The sequence below is a fragment of the Somniosus microcephalus genome, chromosome 1, assembly GCF_052327205.1.
Source record: "Somniosus microcephalus isolate GS21.2 chromosome 1, FLI_Smic_1.0, whole genome shotgun sequence".
Classification (NCBI taxonomy): Eukaryota; Metazoa; Chordata; class Chondrichthyes; order Squaliformes; family Somniosidae; genus Somniosus; species Somniosus microcephalus.
The window spans coordinates 347,990,440-348,010,073 of record NC_140987.1 but is presented as its reverse complement, the minus strand read 5'-3'; the positions used below and the strand labels follow the sequence as shown (position 1 = coordinate 348,010,073).

General features: G+C 47.0%; 1 protein-coding gene across 1 annotated transcript in view; it reads right to left on the bottom strand.

The window, feature by feature from the left end:
* sh3bgrl (SH3 domain binding glutamate-rich protein like) overlaps window positions 1-14,902 on the bottom strand; it is a 228,341-nt gene extending 213,439 nt beyond the window's left edge. Inside the window, exon 1 of the mRNA XM_085995283.1 lies at window positions 14,742-14,902. Coding sequence (XP_085851409.1) covers window positions 14,742-14,786 — 45 coding nt within the window. The 5' untranslated portion in view covers window positions 14,787-14,902. The remainder of the gene's footprint in view (window positions 1-14,741) is intronic.
* Window positions 14,903-19,634: the final 4,732 nt, after the last annotated feature.

Genomic DNA, 19,634 nt, shown 5'->3' with positions numbered 1-19,634 from the left:
ACCCCCTGGAGGAGGATGGGGACTCGGTGATGGGCACGGAGGACGTGTCGGACTCCGGCGCTGACGAGGCGGTGGACGACCTCGTGCCCCTTGCCAAGTCTCCCCTCATTCCCGCAAGGGAACTCCGGGATTTTATGGCCACGTGCCTGGGTCGGCGCGGGAAGGTCCGGCTGGCCCTCGACAGGTGGTCGGAGCTGGCGCTGCTCATTGATTCCGTCCGCGCCGCCGTTAAGACCATGGACGCGGACGAGGGTGTGAACCCACTTGAGCTGCGTCGGCTCAGAACATTTCTCACTGGGCTGCTGAGGAGGTGGCGGCTGACTAGCGGCTGCGCTTCCTCCCCCCGTTAGTTGTAGGTAGAGGTTGCACTATGCTTCTGACATGAAGATAACCATAGCCAGCCTCAACATCAACGGCAGCGGGGAGGCGCGCCGCAGATTCAATAACTTCTCGGTCCTTCGGGACGGGAAGTATGCGGTGTGCTTCCTGTAAGAAACCCACACCGTTCCGGGAGACGAAGCCACGTGGCTCCTGGAGTGGCAAGGAGGGGTCAGCATGAGTCACCTCTCCAATAATTCCAGCGGGGTGGCTATCTTGCTGGCCCCGCATTTTCAGCCGGAGATCTTGGGGGTCAAGGAGCACGTGCCGGGCTGCTTGCTCCAGGTCACGGTTCGCCTGGGGGGCGTGCCGCTCCATCTAGTGAACGTGTGTGCCCCTCAGGCCGGTGCGCAGCAAGTGCGCTTCTTTGAAGAAGTGTCCGCTCTTCTGGGCTCCATCGACGTGGGCGAGTGCGTCATCCTCGGGGGGGATTTTAACTGTACCCTCGAGGCGAAGGACCGTACGGGTCCCCCGCGATGCCCGCTGGCGATGGAGAAGTTGAGGGACCTGGTCGGGTCCTTTGACTTGGTGGACGTCTGGCGAAATCTTCATCCCGACTCCAGTGCCTTCACTTACGTGAGGTCTGGAGGAGGAGGGTCCAGAATCGACCGCCTCTACATTTCCCGGGCGTACGTATCCTGCGTTCCGGCGGCTTCCATGCGGCCGGTGCCGTGCACGGACCACCACCTGGTGTGGGCGGAGCGCGTCCCGCTGCGCGCTCGGGGAGGGTCCGAGTACTGGCACTTTAACAACCTGCTGCTGGAGGACGCGCGGTTCCGGGATTCGTTTCGTCGGTTCTGGGCCGACTGGAGAAGGAAGCAGGGGGGCTTCCCCTCCTTGAGGCTGTGGTGGGATGTGGGCAAGGCTCATGTGCGTCTCTTCTGTCAGGAGTATGCGAAGGGGTCGACCAAGAGGCGGGAGGCCCGGGTCGGGCGGTTGGAGAAGGAGGTGCTCGACCTGGAGTCCCGTCTCGGTCAAGTCGTCGGGGACTCAGCCCTGCGGAAGGTGTACGAAGAGAAGAAGGGCGCGCTGAAGGACCTGCAGCTCGTCGGGTCCCGAGGCGCGTACGTGAGGTCGCGGATCCAGCTCCTGCGGGACCTGGACCGCGGCTCCCCCTTCTTCTACTCGCTGGAAAAAAGACGAGGGGTCCGTAAGCAGCTCTTGGGGCTGCTGGCCGACGACGGATCTCTGGTCTCGGATCCGGAGGGAATCAGCGCGGAGACCCGCGCTTACTACGGGGCTCTGTTCTCTCCGGATCCGTCCAGCGAGGATGCGCGCAGAGTTTTGTGGGAGGACCTGCTGAAGGTCAGTCCGGAGGGCGCCGAAAAATTGGACGCTCCGCTAAGCCTGGCGGAGCTGACCGGCGCCCTCCGCCAGCTCTCTAGGGGAAAGTCCCTGGGGCTGGACGGGCTGACCGTGGAGTTCCACAGGGCGTTCTGGGACGTCTTGGGGGGCGACTACGCGCGGGTCCTGGGGGAAAGTTTGGCGACCGGGGAGATGCCCCTCTCTTGGCGCAGGGCGGTCATTGTCCTGCTGCCTAAGAGGGGCGATCTCTGCGTCCTCAAGAACTGGCGCCCGGTCTCCCTCCTTAGCACGGACTATAAAATCTTTGCCAGGGCTATGTCTGCTCGCCTTGGCACCGTGCTGGCCCACATGATCCACCCCGACCAGTCCTACACGGTCCCGGGCCGGACCATCCACGACAACATCCATCTGGTCCGGGACCTGGTCCACCACTCCCAGAGGGCTGGTCTGTCAGTCACCTTCCTCTCCCTGGATCAGGAGAAGGCGTTCGACAGGGTGGATCACGAGTATCTTTTCGGGACTCTGCGCGCATTCGGGTTCGGGACGCATTTCGTCGCCCGGATCCGACTTCTGTACGCCGCCGCAGAGTGTCTGATTAAAGTTAACGGGTCCTTAACGGCGCCCCTTCGCTTCGGGAGGGGGGTGCGTCAGGGATGCCCCATGTCCAGTCAGTTGTACGCCATTTACGTGGAGCCATTCCTGCGCTTCTTGCGGAAGAGGTTGACGGGACTGGCTCTGCAAGGGCCAGGCGTGGAGGTGGTCCTCTCGGCTTACGCCGATGACGTGCTCCTCACGGTCACGGATCCCGCTGACTTGCGGAGGATGCGGGAATGCCAGCAGATTTACTCGGATGCATCCTCCGCCAAGATCAACTGGGAGAAATGTTCCGGACTCCTGGTGGGTCAGTGGCGGGTGGACTCCCTGCCAGAGGAGTTCAGGCCTTTCGCCTGGAGCACCACGCACCTCCTCTATTTGGGAGTCTACCTTAGCCCTGCCGAGGACGCCTGGCCGGCGAACTGGCAAGAGCTGGAGGCCAAAGTCACCGCTCGCCTAGGACGCTGGACAGGACTGCTCCGAGTGTTGTCTTACAGGGGTCGAGCGCTGGTCATAAACCAGCTGGTGGCTGCCATGTTATGGTACCGGTTGGTCACTTTGATCCCTCCCCCTGCGTTTGTCGCCAAGACACAGAAGAAGCTCATCGACTTCTTCTGGGATAAAAGGAAGCACTGGGTCTCTGCTGCGGTTCTGTGTCTCCCGCTTAGGGAGGGCGGTCAGGCGCTGGTGTGCCTTCGCACCCAGGTGGCGACTTTCCGTCTTCAGACGCTGCAGAGATACCTATACGTAGAGAATCCTCCGAGATGGTGTGCGCTGGCGACGTTTTTCTTCCGTCAGCTGCACGGCCTCAATTACGACACGCAGCTCCTGTTTGTGAAAGTGGGCTGCAGGCGTGCCGGCCTGCAGGAGCTGCCTGTCTTCTACCAGGAACTACTATGGGTTTGGAACTATGTCGCTTCCAGGCGGAGCTCTCCCCCGTCAGGAGCGGCGGCTCTCCTTCGGGAGCCGCTGCTCAGGAATCCGCACCTCCGTGAATGTGGGTTCGGGCGGCTGGCGGAGGGTGGGGCTGTGGCTGGCGGTGTGACCAGAGTCGGGGACCTGCTCGATGTTGGAGGAGCGGGCTGGATGGCGCCGGAGGAGCTGGCGTGGTGCCTGTCCTGGGCCAGCGTCCGGCTCGCGGCCGAAGCCATCGAGTCGGTGAAAGTGGTACTGGGCCCCGATTCCACTAGGTGTATCGAGGCGGCTCAAGCACGTGGGGCGATCCCGTCCAAGCTTACCCCCGTCCGGACGGAATTCCTTATTGGCGCCCGGCCCCGAAACTCCCCTCGGGAGCCGGCGCCTCACAACTTGAGCCGTCTCGAGGAAATACCCTCCGTGCCTTTTCATTCCGCACGGAGGGGTTTCCTGTACGGGCTGCTCCTGCACACTCTCCACTTTGCCATCTTCGTCTGCCGTCCAGACACGCCTTGGCGTGGCGTCTTGCCAACTGGCGGTGGCGGAGGTCCCCAATGGAGGGCTCTCTACGCTGGAGTCCTCCCTTGTTCCATCGGGGACTTGGCCTGGAGGGTGTTGCACGGAGCGGTCCCGTGCAATAAGGTTTTAAGTAGGTTCACGGACTCCCAGGCCGCCTGTGTTTTTTGCGGCCTGGAGGAGTCCGTTTTCCACGTTTATATGGAGTGTGAGAGGTTGCAGCCCCTCTTTCACTACTTAAAGGGGCTGCTCCTCGATTTTTGGTTGCACTTCAGTCCCACGCTCTTGATCTACGGTCACCCGGTGCGGAGGGGAGCGGATAGGCTGGGGGACCTCCTTGTGGGCCTGCTCCTGGGCCTGGCTAAAAGAGCAATCAATTGGTCCAGGCAGCGGGCAATCGAGGGGGTCGTCCAGCCGGATTGCCTGCCTCTCTTCCGCGGCCATGTTCGCGCCCGGGTGGCCCTGGAGATGGAGCACGCGGTGTCCGCTGGTACGCTTGAGTATTTCCGCGACCGTTGGGCGCCGCGGGGGCTGGAGTGCATCGTCAATTTGGAACACCAAATTTTAATTTGATTTATTAAGGTTTAGTTGAACTTTTGTTTATTTACAGTTGATCTGGTTTAAGTTTTAAATTTTGGTTCAAATAAAAAGAGGACCTCCAACCAGGTGGTTCAAATTTTGGTTCAAATAAAAAGAGGACCTCCAACCAGTAAAGACCTGTTGAACTTTAATCTTGTAGTCTGTGTGTTATTAATTACAACTAGAACACACAGACTTTACAGCTATGACATTGCCAATCAGAGGTGTGGGCAGTATGGTCAACTGAGAAATCGTTAAATAACTAATTATAGTTGCAGGGCGATTTTTGTTCTAAAGAACATGAGCAAATAAAGAAAGACTTGCATTCCTACAGCGCCTTTCACGACCTCAGGATGATCCCAAAGCACTTTACAGCCAATTAAATACTTTTGAAGTGTAGTCACTGTTGTAATGTAGAAAACACGGCAGCCAATTAGTGCACAACAGGACCCCACAAGCAGCAATGTGATAATGGCCAGATAATCTGTTTTTTTTTGTGATATTGGTTGAGGGATAAATATTGGCCACTGTAGGTCCTTATCCTGGAATATTCTCTTAGCCTATTGAAGAGAACTACTTTCACAACACTATCTACATCTGTGGTTTTCAAATAGGGCCCACAGACCATTTTGGAAAGCCAGTGAGGTCCTAATGTGAAATCTGGACTTTTGTCAGTGCACAGTGTTTCTGTGATAACAGTGTCAGCTGCCAGAGGTTTTTAGGATAAGGGTCCTGCAGGAATTAAGCCAATTTTTGCCCACAGGGAAAAGCTTGAAAATGACTGGTCTGTATATACAAGTTTCAGTGATCAGCACGCTCTTGGATCTTACTAGATTCTGCTAGCATTGCTAATAAGACTACAATCGCAGAATGCCTTTGAACAGTTCAACCTTTAACCTGTGTCACACCCATTTCAATCTGGTCAAATTCCAATGACTTCACACGACAATAATTGCTGATTTCTTAGGCTTCGTTCGAGGGAACATAAACTGAATTAAAAATAAATAAATCACCAGATACTGGTTCAATTGTTGGGTTACTTTGCAAGACAAATCAATAGCTGCCTGATAGAGTATAAATCGACAGCAATCACAGAATTACAGAAACCCCACAGTGCAGATAGAGGCCATTTCGGCCCATCGAGCCTGCACCGACACATATCCCACCCGATCCCCTACACCAACACATATCCCACCCTAACCCCACGTATTTAATCCCCCTAACACGAAAGGTCAATTTATCATAGCCAATCATCCTAACCTGCACATCTTTGGACTGTGGGAGGAAACCGGAGCACCCGGAGGAAACCCACGCAAACACGGGGAGAATGTGCAAACTCCACACAGTCACCCGAGGCCGGATTCGAACCCGGGTCCCTGGCGCTGTGAGGCAACAGTGCTAACCACTATGCCACCGTGCTTCCCAACAGCAATGTAAATTACACTTGGAGTATTTGCATAGAGGTTGAGTCACTGAGCAAAGGGCTGGTGTATTTGAATTCTTCCATAGATAGCCACTTGTTAGGGAAGTTATGTACTGTTTATCACCCATGTGAAACCGGCCTACTGACTCACAAATGACAAAGTCAGGTTATGGATAGTGTGCTTTCACCATGCCAAATACGGGAACCTTTTGTTGAAGATGGTTAAGAAAGTTACATTAAAATTATTTGGACTATTTCTTCTTGTGCTAACTTCTTGTACTCTATGCCCTTATTTATAAACCCAAAATGCTGTTGGCCTTTTTAAAAAAAAAGGCTTTCTCTACCTGCACTCACACTTTCAGGGAATTATGTATTTGGGCCACTAGGTGTCTCTGTTCGTCCACACCCTTCAGTCTTTACACTGAGCGTCCACTCCCATCCCTTGTCTTTCCTCCCGAAATGTATTACCTCACACTTATCCACCTTAAATTGCATCCACGTGTCTGTCCATTGCACTAACCTGTCTAGGTCTTCTTGAAGTCTTTTGCAATTTTCCTCACTGGTTACAAAACCTCCTACATTTGAATTGTCTGCAGTTTTCAACATGGTGCTCCCAAGTCAAAATCATCCATGAACAGAGAACAAAACACTTCCAACCCTTCTCCAATCTGAGCATCGTCCAGGCACTCTAATTCTTTGTATCCCATCTGTCAACTAACTTTCCATCCATGCTGTTACATTTCCTCATCGACCATATGCTTGAATTTTTATAACAAGCCTCTTGTGAGATATTTTATCTACATATACTACCTCTACTGCATTCCCTTTATCTATCAAATCAATTAGTCACCTCTTAAAAAGAAATTGTTAAACTTATAAAGCACCAGTTGCCTTAAAAAAATTGTGCTCATTGTCCATAATTAACTCAGGCATTTTTAAATGCTCACTGATTTTATCCCAAATTATAGATTCAAAGGGGGAAAAGTTCATGTTCGCCAGCAAAGTTGCCAGCGTTACTGGCAACTGCAGTTAACAGTCGCTGGAAATGGCCACAACGCTAAGTGAGTGGAAGTTGTCTGGGGGACATGGAGATAGGTGGGGCAGCTGTCCTGGTGGCATTGCTAGAGGGATCCAGGCCAAAGTTTCTGTCCAGGTCCAGCGTTCCAGCTTCCCACAGCCTCTGAGTGAAGCTGTGGAGCTCGCAAGGAATTGTGGGCAATGAAGAGGTCTGAGAATTAAAAGGGCCATGCACATTGAAACAATACAAAATAAAGTGCAGCAAAACAATACATTTTTCAGTCCATTCTGCCTTTTAAGAAATATTCAATATTTAAAAGAAGTTCAAAATGTGAATATTCAGCTATTGAAGCTGAATTATCATCCTAACCTCAACAAATGGGAAAACTGCCTCAGCACTAACACAAATGGCTCAGCAAGCCAGGGAAGGGGCACCGAGGGTCTCACATGCAGCACTCCAGCTTTGTGCAGGGGGTCAATGCTGCAAGAGCAGCCTCTGCCCACAGGGGCCAGGAGGGAATACATCACCAAGGCCATCAGTGCCAGCAATGTTGCCCCCACCACTTGCTCCAGTGCCCAAAGCAGCTTCATGGCCTCAGACCACGGGTCAAGGTCAGTGAATGCATCTTCAAAAGCTGTCTCCTAACAACTGCACCACTAGCCTCACACACTGCTCAATGCATGACTTCCCCTACCCCCAATCACTCAGTTACCAACAATCTGCACATCTCCCATTCCTAGCCTCACCTCACCTCCTAGGAGGAGACGGTGCAGGCCATTCTTGGCAGGGGCATGGATGAGCCCTTGGTCAGCAGCGGGGCTGAAGGATAAAAGATGCTGGTATCCTCATACGTTATCCTCCTTCTGACATGCACCTCTTGCTTTACCGCCCTTCCCTCACCACAACTCCACCCTTGTGCCTTCCTCATTTCACACACCAAAGAAATGCAGCCTGCCCAGCCAGTGGGTAACCAAGACGAGGGAGAGGAGAGTGAAGATGATGATTGATTTTACACTCCCAGTCCCCAGCTTCTCAAGGTCAACCAGCAAGGCCGTTTCCAGTGTCCCCCACTGAAAGTCAGTAGCCTTCCACTAGCCATACTGCAGCCACGCTGCAGCCACTGGGGTAGCACTGCGTGACATCAGTAGGATAGGCAAAGGCACACGCAAGAGAATGCATAAGGGTGATGAGTTGATTTCTTGATGTCATATTGGATGGATAGATGTATAAAGTTGGATTAGAAAGTTTGCTTTGTGGTGGCTTTTATTTCAGCATTATGGCCAAGAGGACGTTGTGATGGTCAATAACAGAGGGAAGGTAAGGTGAGGGACAAACATTGAAAGGGGAATTGGGGTTGTGGTCACTGGTGCCGCAGGCAGTTGATTCCATCCCGGATATCCCAGCCAGAAAGGGGTTGTCTGGGTTGCATCCTTCCTTCTGCTTCCTCCTCTTCGGCTTGTTACTCTTGTGTCTTCCTCTTCCCTCTGCGAGCGGATGCTTTAAATCTGAAATTACAGCATAAAATGCTGGAAATACTCAGGTCAGACAGCTTCTCAACCTAAGACATGAACTCTGTTTTTCTCTCTCCACGGATGTTGCCTGACCTGCTGAGTATTTGCAGCATTTTCTGTCTTCTTAGAGGCATTCGTTTACCATCCAAGGCCTTGCAAGCATCCAGAAGCACTCCCTACACACCTAAAAAAAACATTTAACATCTATTGTAGCAAGCCACTACTTCAATAAAATAAAAAACAGTCCAAAAGCTTAATTGCAAACTTACCTGAAGGATGTGTGTGTCCCTTTAAGAGGTGCAGACATTACCACTGTCAGCCTGCTTGCATGCTAGTGTCAATGTTTGGCGTGGTGGCTGACATCACCACACCGCCATTTTTTCTTTCAGGGCGCTGCCAGTTACTGGCAGCGCAAAGAGGGGCACAAATATGGCAGCCACCGCAGGACCCGCCACCAGCTGACAAAAGAGCGGCAGCCGCCATTTTATCGCCATTTCATGGCACTAAGGAGTGGCGCTCAGCAGATGAATTTCTAGCCCTAAGAGTTTGCCCATATTGCATTAACTAGTCTATAATTACCCAGTTTATCCTTGCTCTCTCTTCTTGAACAAAGGTGATACATAGGCTACACTCCAGTCACACAGCTTAAGGCTTTGTTACAGGATGCAATGTAGACATGTACAAAGTTTTGTTACAAGATGCACTGCACATATGAAGTTTAAATAAAGAATCTAATGCGTACATAAAGTTTCATTCTGGGATGCATGGTATATACAAAGCTTGGTTACAGGATGTATTATTTATCTTAAGCTTCACTACACCATATACAAAGCTTCAGTACAGAATGCATTGTACGTATAAGGCTTTGCCATAGAATGCAATGTATATGTAAAGCCTCAGAAACACATCCATCCAATATTTCCTTTCACAGCCTTTCAGCTTTGCTCAGTGGCTTTCAAATAAACCTAAACACAAAATGAGGACCGCTAAACTTCAGCTGCTATTTTTAGAACCCGCTAAGACCTTGGTAACATAAAAACAAGCAGCCCAAGTCGTCTAAAAATAATAATCTACTTTCCCCTCTGCGCCACAGATGTTCTGTACATTGTGGAGCTAGTTACCCTACTGCTTCTCAACACGCTTTCAAAAGTTAAGTTGTTCAAATATCTCTAACTGGTAACCATGGCGATGAAATATATCACAAGGGACGAGCACACCTATGAAGAGTGGTTTGTTCATTTTCGACAGCTACTCTTCCCTCTCACATAAAAACCCTGCTTTCTCTCAACTCAGGTCTGCTGTCCCCTCCTCCCATTTGTTAGTGCAGTTAGGAAGTTAGTGCCTTCCCAAACACTCTGGAGATTTCAAGCCACACCCACATGGAGCTCAGTAAGATCAGATTCATCCTGGAATGTGTGTGGATGCATCAGTGAAGCTGAACAGTAAACAGTGGCAGTCCCACCAGTAACCTCCCCACCCCCGCCTTACTGTGAGAAAATCCACTCTCGCCGAAACACAGCAGAAGTTATCCAAGGCTGGGCAGCTGGGTGGGGATGGAGCACAAGCAGACACAGTCCAGGTCAACCCTTTGGTTTAGCTCACTCCAACATGTCCACTTCACCGCCTGGCTGATGAAAGAGGACGCACAGGGCAACATGGAGGAGTCATGTAAACGTTGGTTCTAAAATCAGTTTAAAGAAAAAAGACTGACCTCCTGCAGTATACCAAATGTTAAGGATTTACTTCAGAAAGGATTTATATTCAGGATTTTATTTCAGGATTTCCAGCATCCGCAGGATTTTGCTTTTATATTAAGGATTTACTATTCAGAGTACTTTTGTCTTTTTTGTGAAAGCAGATTGATCACATTTTCAATGCCACTGTCTCTGAACTAGCCAAATGGTTTTCATTCTTTCCCGAGTAAGCAACCCACTGTAAATACTGACAGTCCTGAGCCGTACTGAGGGAGTGCTGCACTGTCGGAGGTGCCGTCTTTCAAATGAGACTCCGTCTGTTCTCTCGGTTGGACGTAAAAGATCCATGGCACTATTTCGAAGAAGAGCAAGGGAGGTCTCCCTGGTGTCCTGGCCAATATTTATCCCTCAACCAACATCAAAAAAAAGATTGGCTGGTCATTATCACATTGCTGTTTGTGGGACATTGGTGTGTGCAAATTGGCTGCCAGGTTTTCTACATTGCAATAGTGACTACACTTCAAAAAGTACTTAATTGGCTGTAGGCTCCAAAACACTTTGGGACATTCGGATGTTGTGAAAGGTGCTATATAAATGAAAGTCTTTCTTTCTTTCACATCTGCGAGGACCTTCCTTCCCATTCCAACTTCCGAAAAAGCATATTAATAAGTGAAGAAATACAGAATGTATGGAAAGCCAATGACCACCTTGTTTTCAGGGGCCACTGTTTAAAATCCTAGGTGGCCATTTTGATTGTCTGTGGTAATGGGCAATTGCACCTCCCACCCGATTACAGCAGCAAGAGGCCCAAACCATCCTGGTGACCGGCCCTCATCAGCTTACGGCGGGGCCGAAACGGCAAACACAAATCTTTTTTTTTTTTTTTAAAAAGGGATGCATGAGAAAACAATATTCAGCTTATCCAGTGTGCCCCATCAGTTAGTTGCTTCATTCAGGATCTGCTATTGGGTCAATCCAGAGAGGCTTCAATTTTTCTTTATTATGGAGCAGATCTTTCTTTTCGTCTCCTGTGTCAATGAAGTACAGGCTGTCACCTGTCTTTTCAGACACAAGACCACTAACCGTCTGCTCCTGCAGCCACACATGCTCCAGAAACTCCTCCACTTCAGTCATATCGCTGTGTCTGGTCCAGTTTCTGTTTATCTACTGTGTTTTTTCCCTCCCTCCCTCTGTCCTACCATTATGGTACAAAAGGTAGGTGGGATGTTGGGCCATTTCCCTCCTGGTCATTGCTATCTCCTGCAACTCATTTTAATCGCCTTCGGAGGTCAGAGAGGAATTTCCTAGAATCCGTTTCTTCCTTGAACTGGCCTAGGGTTCCGAGCTTTTTTGCCTTTCCCAGGAGATTACATGGTTGCTGGGAACACTCGGGGTTATGATGCTGAATCACAACATAGTTGTATAGGACAGTCTCGAGCCAGCTGGTCTTTTTCTGTCAGTCATTTTCATATATGTTCATATATTTCCACCCACCTTGCCCCTACACTATGGAACTCCCTTCCTAAGCCCCTCCCCCTTGCTACATCTCACCCACCTCCAAAAGCCTCCTTATAGCCTACCTCTTTGACCAGACTTTCAGCTATCTCCTTTTATCCTCCTGCTCTAATTCGACTCTCACTGTGAAGTATTTTAAAAGCAGTATATAAGTGCAAATGTGTTGTACTAATCTATTCAGTTCCTTTTTAATAATCTCTGTGCTAGATGGCAGTCTGTTCCACATGCAAGTGTGAAGCTACTCCTTAAATTACAATTAGCTAATTGTTCTCTTAGCTTATAATCAGGCTCCCTAGTTCTCTATTCCTCATGTTCAGAAAGTACCTCTCCACTGTCACCCGATCATCTCCATTCATCCTTGAAAGGTACTTTGTTAACTTGATGAATGAATGGGCCATCAATTTGCCATGTTTGGAAACAACAGACACATAACAGTACCATATCATGGCATTAACTATCACAGAATCACAGAAACCCCACAGTGCAGATAGAGGCCATTTCGGCCCATCGAGCCTGCACCGACACATATCCCACCCGATCCCTGTAACCCCTACACCAACACATATCCCACCCTATCCCCGTAACCCCACGTATTTAATCCCCCTAACACTAAGGGTCAATTTATCATAGCCAATCAACCTAACCTGCACATCTTTGGACTGTGGGAGGAAACCGGAGCACCCGGAGTAAACCCACGCAAACACGGGGAGAATGTGCAAACTCCACACAGACAGTCGCCCGAGGCCGGATTTGAACCCGGGTCCCTGGCGCTGTGAGGCAACAGTGCTAACCACTATGCCACCGTGCTGCGTGTTTGCACTAAAGAAAAACTGTGTTTGTCAAGAACACCGCAACCCAGTGGTTCATCCTGCACTAAGATTTCCATCTGCTGGGAAAGCATTTTTAAGCAAGCTATCAGAAAGCATGACAATACCCATTTAATACACTTGGATCTTCTCCTAACTCGGAAATGAGAGTGCTACCACTGACCAAAGGGTAACAAAAGCATTGCTCTTTTGTTTAACTTGGCTTGGTTGCATTTCATTCTGTTTTTCTTCACGTCTTTGAGAATCAAGCAACCACCAAGATCAACTCTGGGAGACATCTATCCCCATTACAATCGCCTCCAGGAGTACATTGCTACAGCGCCTCAGACTCACCTTCTTCCTGTCCTAGCTAATTTAATGGTAAGTCCTTCCTTCATTCTTCATGTTATTTCTCAGCATCATTATATGTTATGCTGCTCCATGTTAACTGTAGCTGGAACATTGCTGGTCATGAAAACTGCTTTGTGCAGCTATTTAACAGCACTGGGAGCAGTTCCATCTGAGTCAGAGGGCTGCAGGTTCAAGCCCCATTCCAGAGACTTGACCACATAATTCAGGCGGATGCTCCAATGCAGTACTGAGGGAGTGCTGCACTGTTGGGAGATACCAACTTTCAGATGAGATATTAAACCGAGGCCCTATCTGACCTCGCAATTGGATGTAAAAGATCCATGGCACTATTCGAAGAGCAGCAGGGGAGTTCTCTCCTGTGTCCTGACCAATATTCATCCCTCAACCAACAGCACCAAAACAGACCACCTGGTCACCATCTCACTGCTGCCTGTGAGACCTGACTGCGCAAATTGGCTGCCGTGTCTCCCTATGTTACAACAGTGACTCAACTTCAAAAGCACTTAATTGGCTGCAATGCGTGTTGGGACTCCTGAGGTTGCTATTTAAATGCAAGTTCTTTCATTTCACTGTGATAAACCTAAAATGCTACTTTAACTTCAGAAACAGGGAAGTTTAAATGAGGATAATATTATATAAAATGAACAAGCTGACTTTAGACCTTCCATAGAATGTTTGCTGGTCAAACAGGGTGTTGTATGGTTACATAAGGACCAATATGTGCAGACCTTCGTAAATAGATTACCCTAATTGCTCTATCCAAAGGTGCAAAGGAGTCCCATCTGGAACGGAGGTCTGACTTGTGACAATCTAAACCTAAAGGCCTGAAAAGCTGCCGGGGGGGAGTGTAACTTTATCGCAGCACACACACTGCCCATATGTCCTAGTCTCTGAGGGCATATGCAGCACAAAGCCAAGACAGCTCTTGGTGAGCAAGGCTTTGTCAACTGGTTTTTTCTGTTTTGTACAAACCATTCCAAATGAAAGTCACACAATTAATTCCTCAAAGCTATGTTTTTGTTTTCGCAAACTTCTAGAAGCTAAGACAACTCACCAGAGATTTGATTTTTTTTTAAGTTTCTGGTAATCTAGGTTAAATTTTAATTGTAGTTAAGCATTTATGGCTGCCTGGACTGGAAGCTTAAAATAGTGGAAAAACAGCACAGACTATAGTCAAGTGCATTGATTCGGTAAACTGGGGCATGGTAGCTGCTTGAACTGCTTAGGGTATGGGTAGATATTTAAACCACTAAATTAACTTGTATTACAATACACAGTGCTTTCCATTACCGGAGAAACCTGCAAAAACTTGGGCATTCTATTTGATCAGTTCCTGTACATGTATCCCGTACCAAGGATGCACAAAATGATGGGAGTCATCGCCGTCTATGTTCTACAGCCACTGAAGTTTTGGCCAGCTTGCTTTTAATGCAGGATCTGTGAGCTCAGCTCATTGTGCAACCACTATTCAAACCAAATCTCCGGGCCTCGGGCAACTGGACCTGGCTTCGGGTTTGACTGGTTTCCAATGCGCTAGAAGTAGTGGGTTTTGGCAAGTTACATGGAAATCTACAATGCGCCTGCCGAATCCAAACCGTGCGCAATCCTATTTAACACAAGCTAGCTTCGAAAGCCAACATTCCAAAACCCCGATCAGTGCCATTTAAATCCCCCCATAGTCTCAGTCAGCTGATGTAACTGTTACACTGGCGGAGGGAGAGGATGGAATCAGATGAAATGAACGTTGTCCGCTTTTCTGTACTTCTGTGACTCGTAAATGCAACCTCGGTTCAGCAATAGCCCAAAGCCATGCATCGGAATCCAATGCTCTTTCGAGACTGCTCAAATAACTGTCATCAGTCAAAAACATCTTTTAAAGGGAAGGGGAGGGAGTTACAACACCATCCAATTCCCAAATACATGCTTTATAATTAAAACTACCGCGCCAATGCTTGAACGGTAACAGAAAAAGTCTGTTTCACTTGCAGATACTTAGCCAAACTTAAAATAATCAATCCCCTGGGGAAAATAAAAATCGTTTCTAAGTTTTTCTTTTACATGTTTTGTTTATGTGCCATATAAAGGATAGTTTGTAAATATTCAGTATGTTCTTACCGCTTTAGAGCCAGAGGAGGATGCGATGAAAAGTTTAATCACCATTGTTCAACCTGAATAGTCTACGTGTGGCGGGGTATGTCAGAAATGCAGCAGGAGAGCAAGAGCGAGAACCCAGAAGACTGAACTCTGCTGCTCAGTGCGGAAACAGCAAGCGTGGAACAACATTTCTCAAACAGAAAATGCTCAACTCCCGAGCGGCAACGCGAGATCATAGAATCAGTCTGAGAATTAGAGAATGATAGAATCATAGTCTGAGAATTACAGATTCATAGTCTGAGAATTACAGAACCACAGTCTGAGAATAACAGAATATTAGAATATAGTCTGAGAATTAAAGACATTTAAAATCATAGTCTGTGAATTACAGATTCATAGTGTGAGAATTACAGAATCATATAATCATAGTCTGAGAATTACAGAATCTTAGAATCATAGTCTGAGAATTAGAGAATCTTAGATTCATAGTCTGAGAACTACAGAATCATATAATCATAGTCTGAGAATTACAGAATCATAGATTCATAGTCTGAGAATTGCAGAATCATAGTCTGAGAATTACAGAATCTTAGAATCATAGTCTGAGAATTACAGAATCTTAGAATCATAGTCTGAGAATTACAGAATCACAGAATCATAGTCTGAGAATTACAGAATCTTAGAATCATAGTCTGAGAATTACAGAATCATAGAATCATTGTCTGAGAATTACAGAATCTTAGAATCATAGTCTGAGAATTACAGAATCATAGAATCATAGTCTGAGAATTACAGAATCTTAGAATCATAGTCTGAGAATTACAGAATCACAGAATCATAGTCTGAGAATTACAGAATCTTAGAATCATAGTCTGAGAATTACAGAATCATAGCCTGAGAATTACAGAATCTTAGAATCATAGTCTGAGAATTACAGAATCTTAGAATCATAGTCTGAGAATTACAGAATCATAGAATCATAGTCTGAGAATTACAGAATCTTAGAATCATAGTCTGAGAATTACAGAATCATAGAATCATAGTCTGAGAATTACAGAATCTTAGAATCATAGTCTGAGAATTACAGAATCTTAGAATCATAGTCTGATGTCGAAGTTTCGACTGTTCAATAAGACTCTGTGAAACAAAGTGATCGTCAAAGGCAGACTTTATTAACTACTTGCTAGCAAGGGGAGCCTCACGTAGACAAAGGCTATCGTGACTTCTCCGAATACATGGACAAAAACACCTCTTTTTATACACAAAGATCAAAACCTTTTATCACATGGTATGGTATTGAGACACAACTAAATAACATTAAGGAAGAGATGAGTAAGAAATGTTTAAGGTCAACAAGAAGATGACTAAAGGGTCAGCAGAGCCTCGGTGTCTTAAGATAAGGTTAGCCCATAGATAATCAAAAGTCATGATGCAGGAATACCTTTAGATAAAGTTAATTAATTTTATACAATGGAGATGGTTTGTCTCTCACTTTGGTTCTGGACATTCATACGAATGTTTACAGTACATATCCTTTGGTTTATCATGCTTTTGTTCTGTTAAGCTTATCTTGTTTATGGAACTGTCTAGCCTGCAAGCTACAAAGGAGTCACATCCTCTTCCTTAAACCGTTTCCTAATATGGGCCTGCCCGTTTCCCCTTATGTTATACTGTGTGAAGCCATTTTGGCCTGTTGAAACAGTTCCAGACTCCATTTTAATATAAGAGAGTATGTGTGCTTATTTTATACTAATATGTGTGGATATATATATCTATGCTGATGCACTTCTACATTCCCCCATTTTGTCCTTCCTAGGACAATATAGCCCACATTAATTCTTTCAGTCCCTTTTGTCGGTCCTCGTTTCTTTCGGGGTTCTTCGTTATCTCTCTGACAGCTTACACATACCATCTCGATGATTACATACAGCGTAAACAATAATTTCATCGTTTCAAGTCCCTTTTTTTTTTAAATGTCCCCGTCTGGTGCCTTCTTACAATGGGATGCGTGTATCCAAGTCGGTCTTTCCTTGATTTTAACAGCTGTGTTTGTTGTCAGGAGTACTTGGTACGGCCCTTCAAAGCGTGGCTGTAGTCCGTTCTTTCTTTTGAAGACCTTTACGTATACGTTATCTCCTGGTTCCAAGTTATGGCACCTTCCTTCCGCTGGTTTTGTTTGCGCCTCTTTAACCTGCTGGTGAAAGCTGGAAATACATCTCGTTAATGCAATACATTAATTTAACATGTTCTCATCCATTTTATGGATGTCCATTTGCTGAACCGTAAGTGGCGCTGAAAATGGCAGTCTTAGGGGTCGTCCCATAACAATCTCGTGGCGATAGTCCGGTTGTCCTGTTAGTTGCCGCTCGCATTATCATCAATGCTAGGGGTAATAGTTCGACCCATTTAAGTCCAGTTTCATTGCAAAGTTTAGAAAGTTTATTCTTCAGTACCCCGTTGTACCTTTCTACTAATCCTGCAGATTGTGGGTGGTAGCTGCAGTGAAAATGTTGGTTGACCTGTAAAGCTTTACATAATTCCTTTATAACGGTTCCAGTAAAGTGTGATCCGTTGTCGCATGAAAGTTGCGTAGGTATTCCAAACCTTGGTATGACTTCTTTCAGTAAACATTTCGCAACCGTTACGGCATCATTTTTCCTACATGGAAAAGCTTCCACCCATCTTGAAAACATATCTACGATTACTAATACATATTTGAATCCGAGACATACAGGTAGTTCAATAAAATCCATTTGCAAATTTTCAAAAGGGCCTGATGGATTTGGGTGGGAGGCAGCCTGTACTTTCTCTGTCTTGCCTGGATTCATTTCCTGGCAAGTGGTGCACCTTTCACTAATTTGTTTTACAACTGTCGTAATTCCTGGTGCATACCATGTTTGATTAATATAGTCTGCCATCCCCCCTTTGCCCGCATGCATGAACATATGAACGCATCGGGCAATCCACGGAATTAAAGATTTAGGAGCCACCATGCGGCCGTCCTGGTGAACCCATATCCCTTCGGGTGTTTTAAAGCAGGAATCCCTTGCCCAACCTAACACTTCGTCCAAATCAGCCTGTGATTGGAAGGCTAAAACATCTTTAATTGAAGGTGGGTCATTATCTGATTTTTGCTGACGCAGCGCAAAGATTGATACTTGCAGCCCTGTTTTGGACAGAGCTGCTGATTTAGCAGCTTTGTCTGCCCGATCGTTACCCAATGATATCTGATCCTGACTATCTGTGTGAGCCTGACATTTTATAACTGAAATTTTAGCGGGACACATCAAAGCTTTCAGGAGATTATTAATTTGTTCTGCATTCTTAATGGTTGATCCTGAAGAGGTTAGGAATCCCCTTAATTTCCAAATCTGTCCGTAGTCATGAGCGACTCCAAAGGCATACCTGGAATCAGTGTAGATGTTAACTGATTGGCCTGTTGCTAGTATACACGCTCTTGTAAGGGCAAATAGTTCTGCTTGTTGTGCTGAAAAGGACTGAGGTAGTGAGTATGCTTCTATAGTTGTGTGGTCGTCTGATATGGCGTATCCAGCTTTAGGTGATCCCATCTCATCTCTAATAGCCGACCCGTCTACATAGTATGTCAGGTCGCTGTTAGGAATGGGAGTCTCTGTTAGGTCTGCCCGAGGCTTGGTCACTAATTGGGTGACTGTTTCGCAGCAATGTGGGATTCCATCTTCTTCTGTGGGTAACAATGTGGCAGGATTGAGAACTGAACATCTCTGAATTACGAGGTTGGGGTTAGATAGTAATTCAACCTCATATTTACTGCTGCGGGCTGACGTCAGATGTTGGGTTGCACATTTTGTCAATAATACTTCAACTGAATGTGGCACAAACAAAACAGTTCGATGATTAAGCGTAATACTCTGAGCTTGTTGTGCAGCATAATAAGCGGCTGCCAAAATTGGCAAGCATCCAGGCAGACTACGTGCTACGGGGTCTAACTGAGTACTAAAATAGGCTAAAGGTCTTTGTTTATCTCCATGGGTTTGAGTCAAAATGGACTGGGCGAATCCTGCTTTATTATGCACAAAAAGATTGAACTGTTTCTGGTAGTCTGGTAGCCCCAATGCTGGAGCTGACAACAGGGCTTGTTTTACGTTTTCAAAGGCGTCCTTTGCCTTTTGATTCCAAACGAGAGGATCTTCCTGTAGTGGCATAGAGATATCTAGCAATGGTCGAACCAGATCCGAATATCCCATAATCCATTGTCGACAGTATCCTGTTATGCCAAGAAAATGTTTCAGCTGTTGTTTAGTGGCGGGCAATGATGCTTGGTAAATTGCTTTTACCCTGCTCTGTGTCAGACAGCGACTATCTCCACGGAGTTCATGTCCCAAATACTGCACTTTCTCTGATACAAACTGCATCTTGGACCATGATATTTTATGTCCCTTTGCGGCCAAGGCGTGGAGCATAATGAGCGAGTCGGTTTGACATGACTGTTTATCAGGCGAGGCTATTAGTAAATTGTCAACATATTGGATTAATGTGGACCCTCCCGTAAAGGTAACGTCCTCTAGATCATGCCTGAGACTTTGAGAAAAGATTGTGGGACTTTCTGTATATCCTTGCGGGAGCCTTGTCCAAGTATACTGTGTTTCCTTGAACGTAAAAGCGAACAGAAACTGCGAATCTTGGTGGATAGGAATGCTGAAAAATGCTGAGCATAAATCAATAACAGTATAGTATTTTGATCCAGAAGGAATACTAGTTAGGATTGTGGCAGGATTTGGCACAACTGGATAAACTGGTAGTACTGGTTCATTAACTGCTCTTAAGTCCTGCACTAGTCTCCATTTCCCACTTTCTTTCTTTTTGACAGGAAGAATCGGTGTGTTGCACGGGCTCTGTGTCGGGACGATTATTCCCTATTGCAATAAAGAGTTA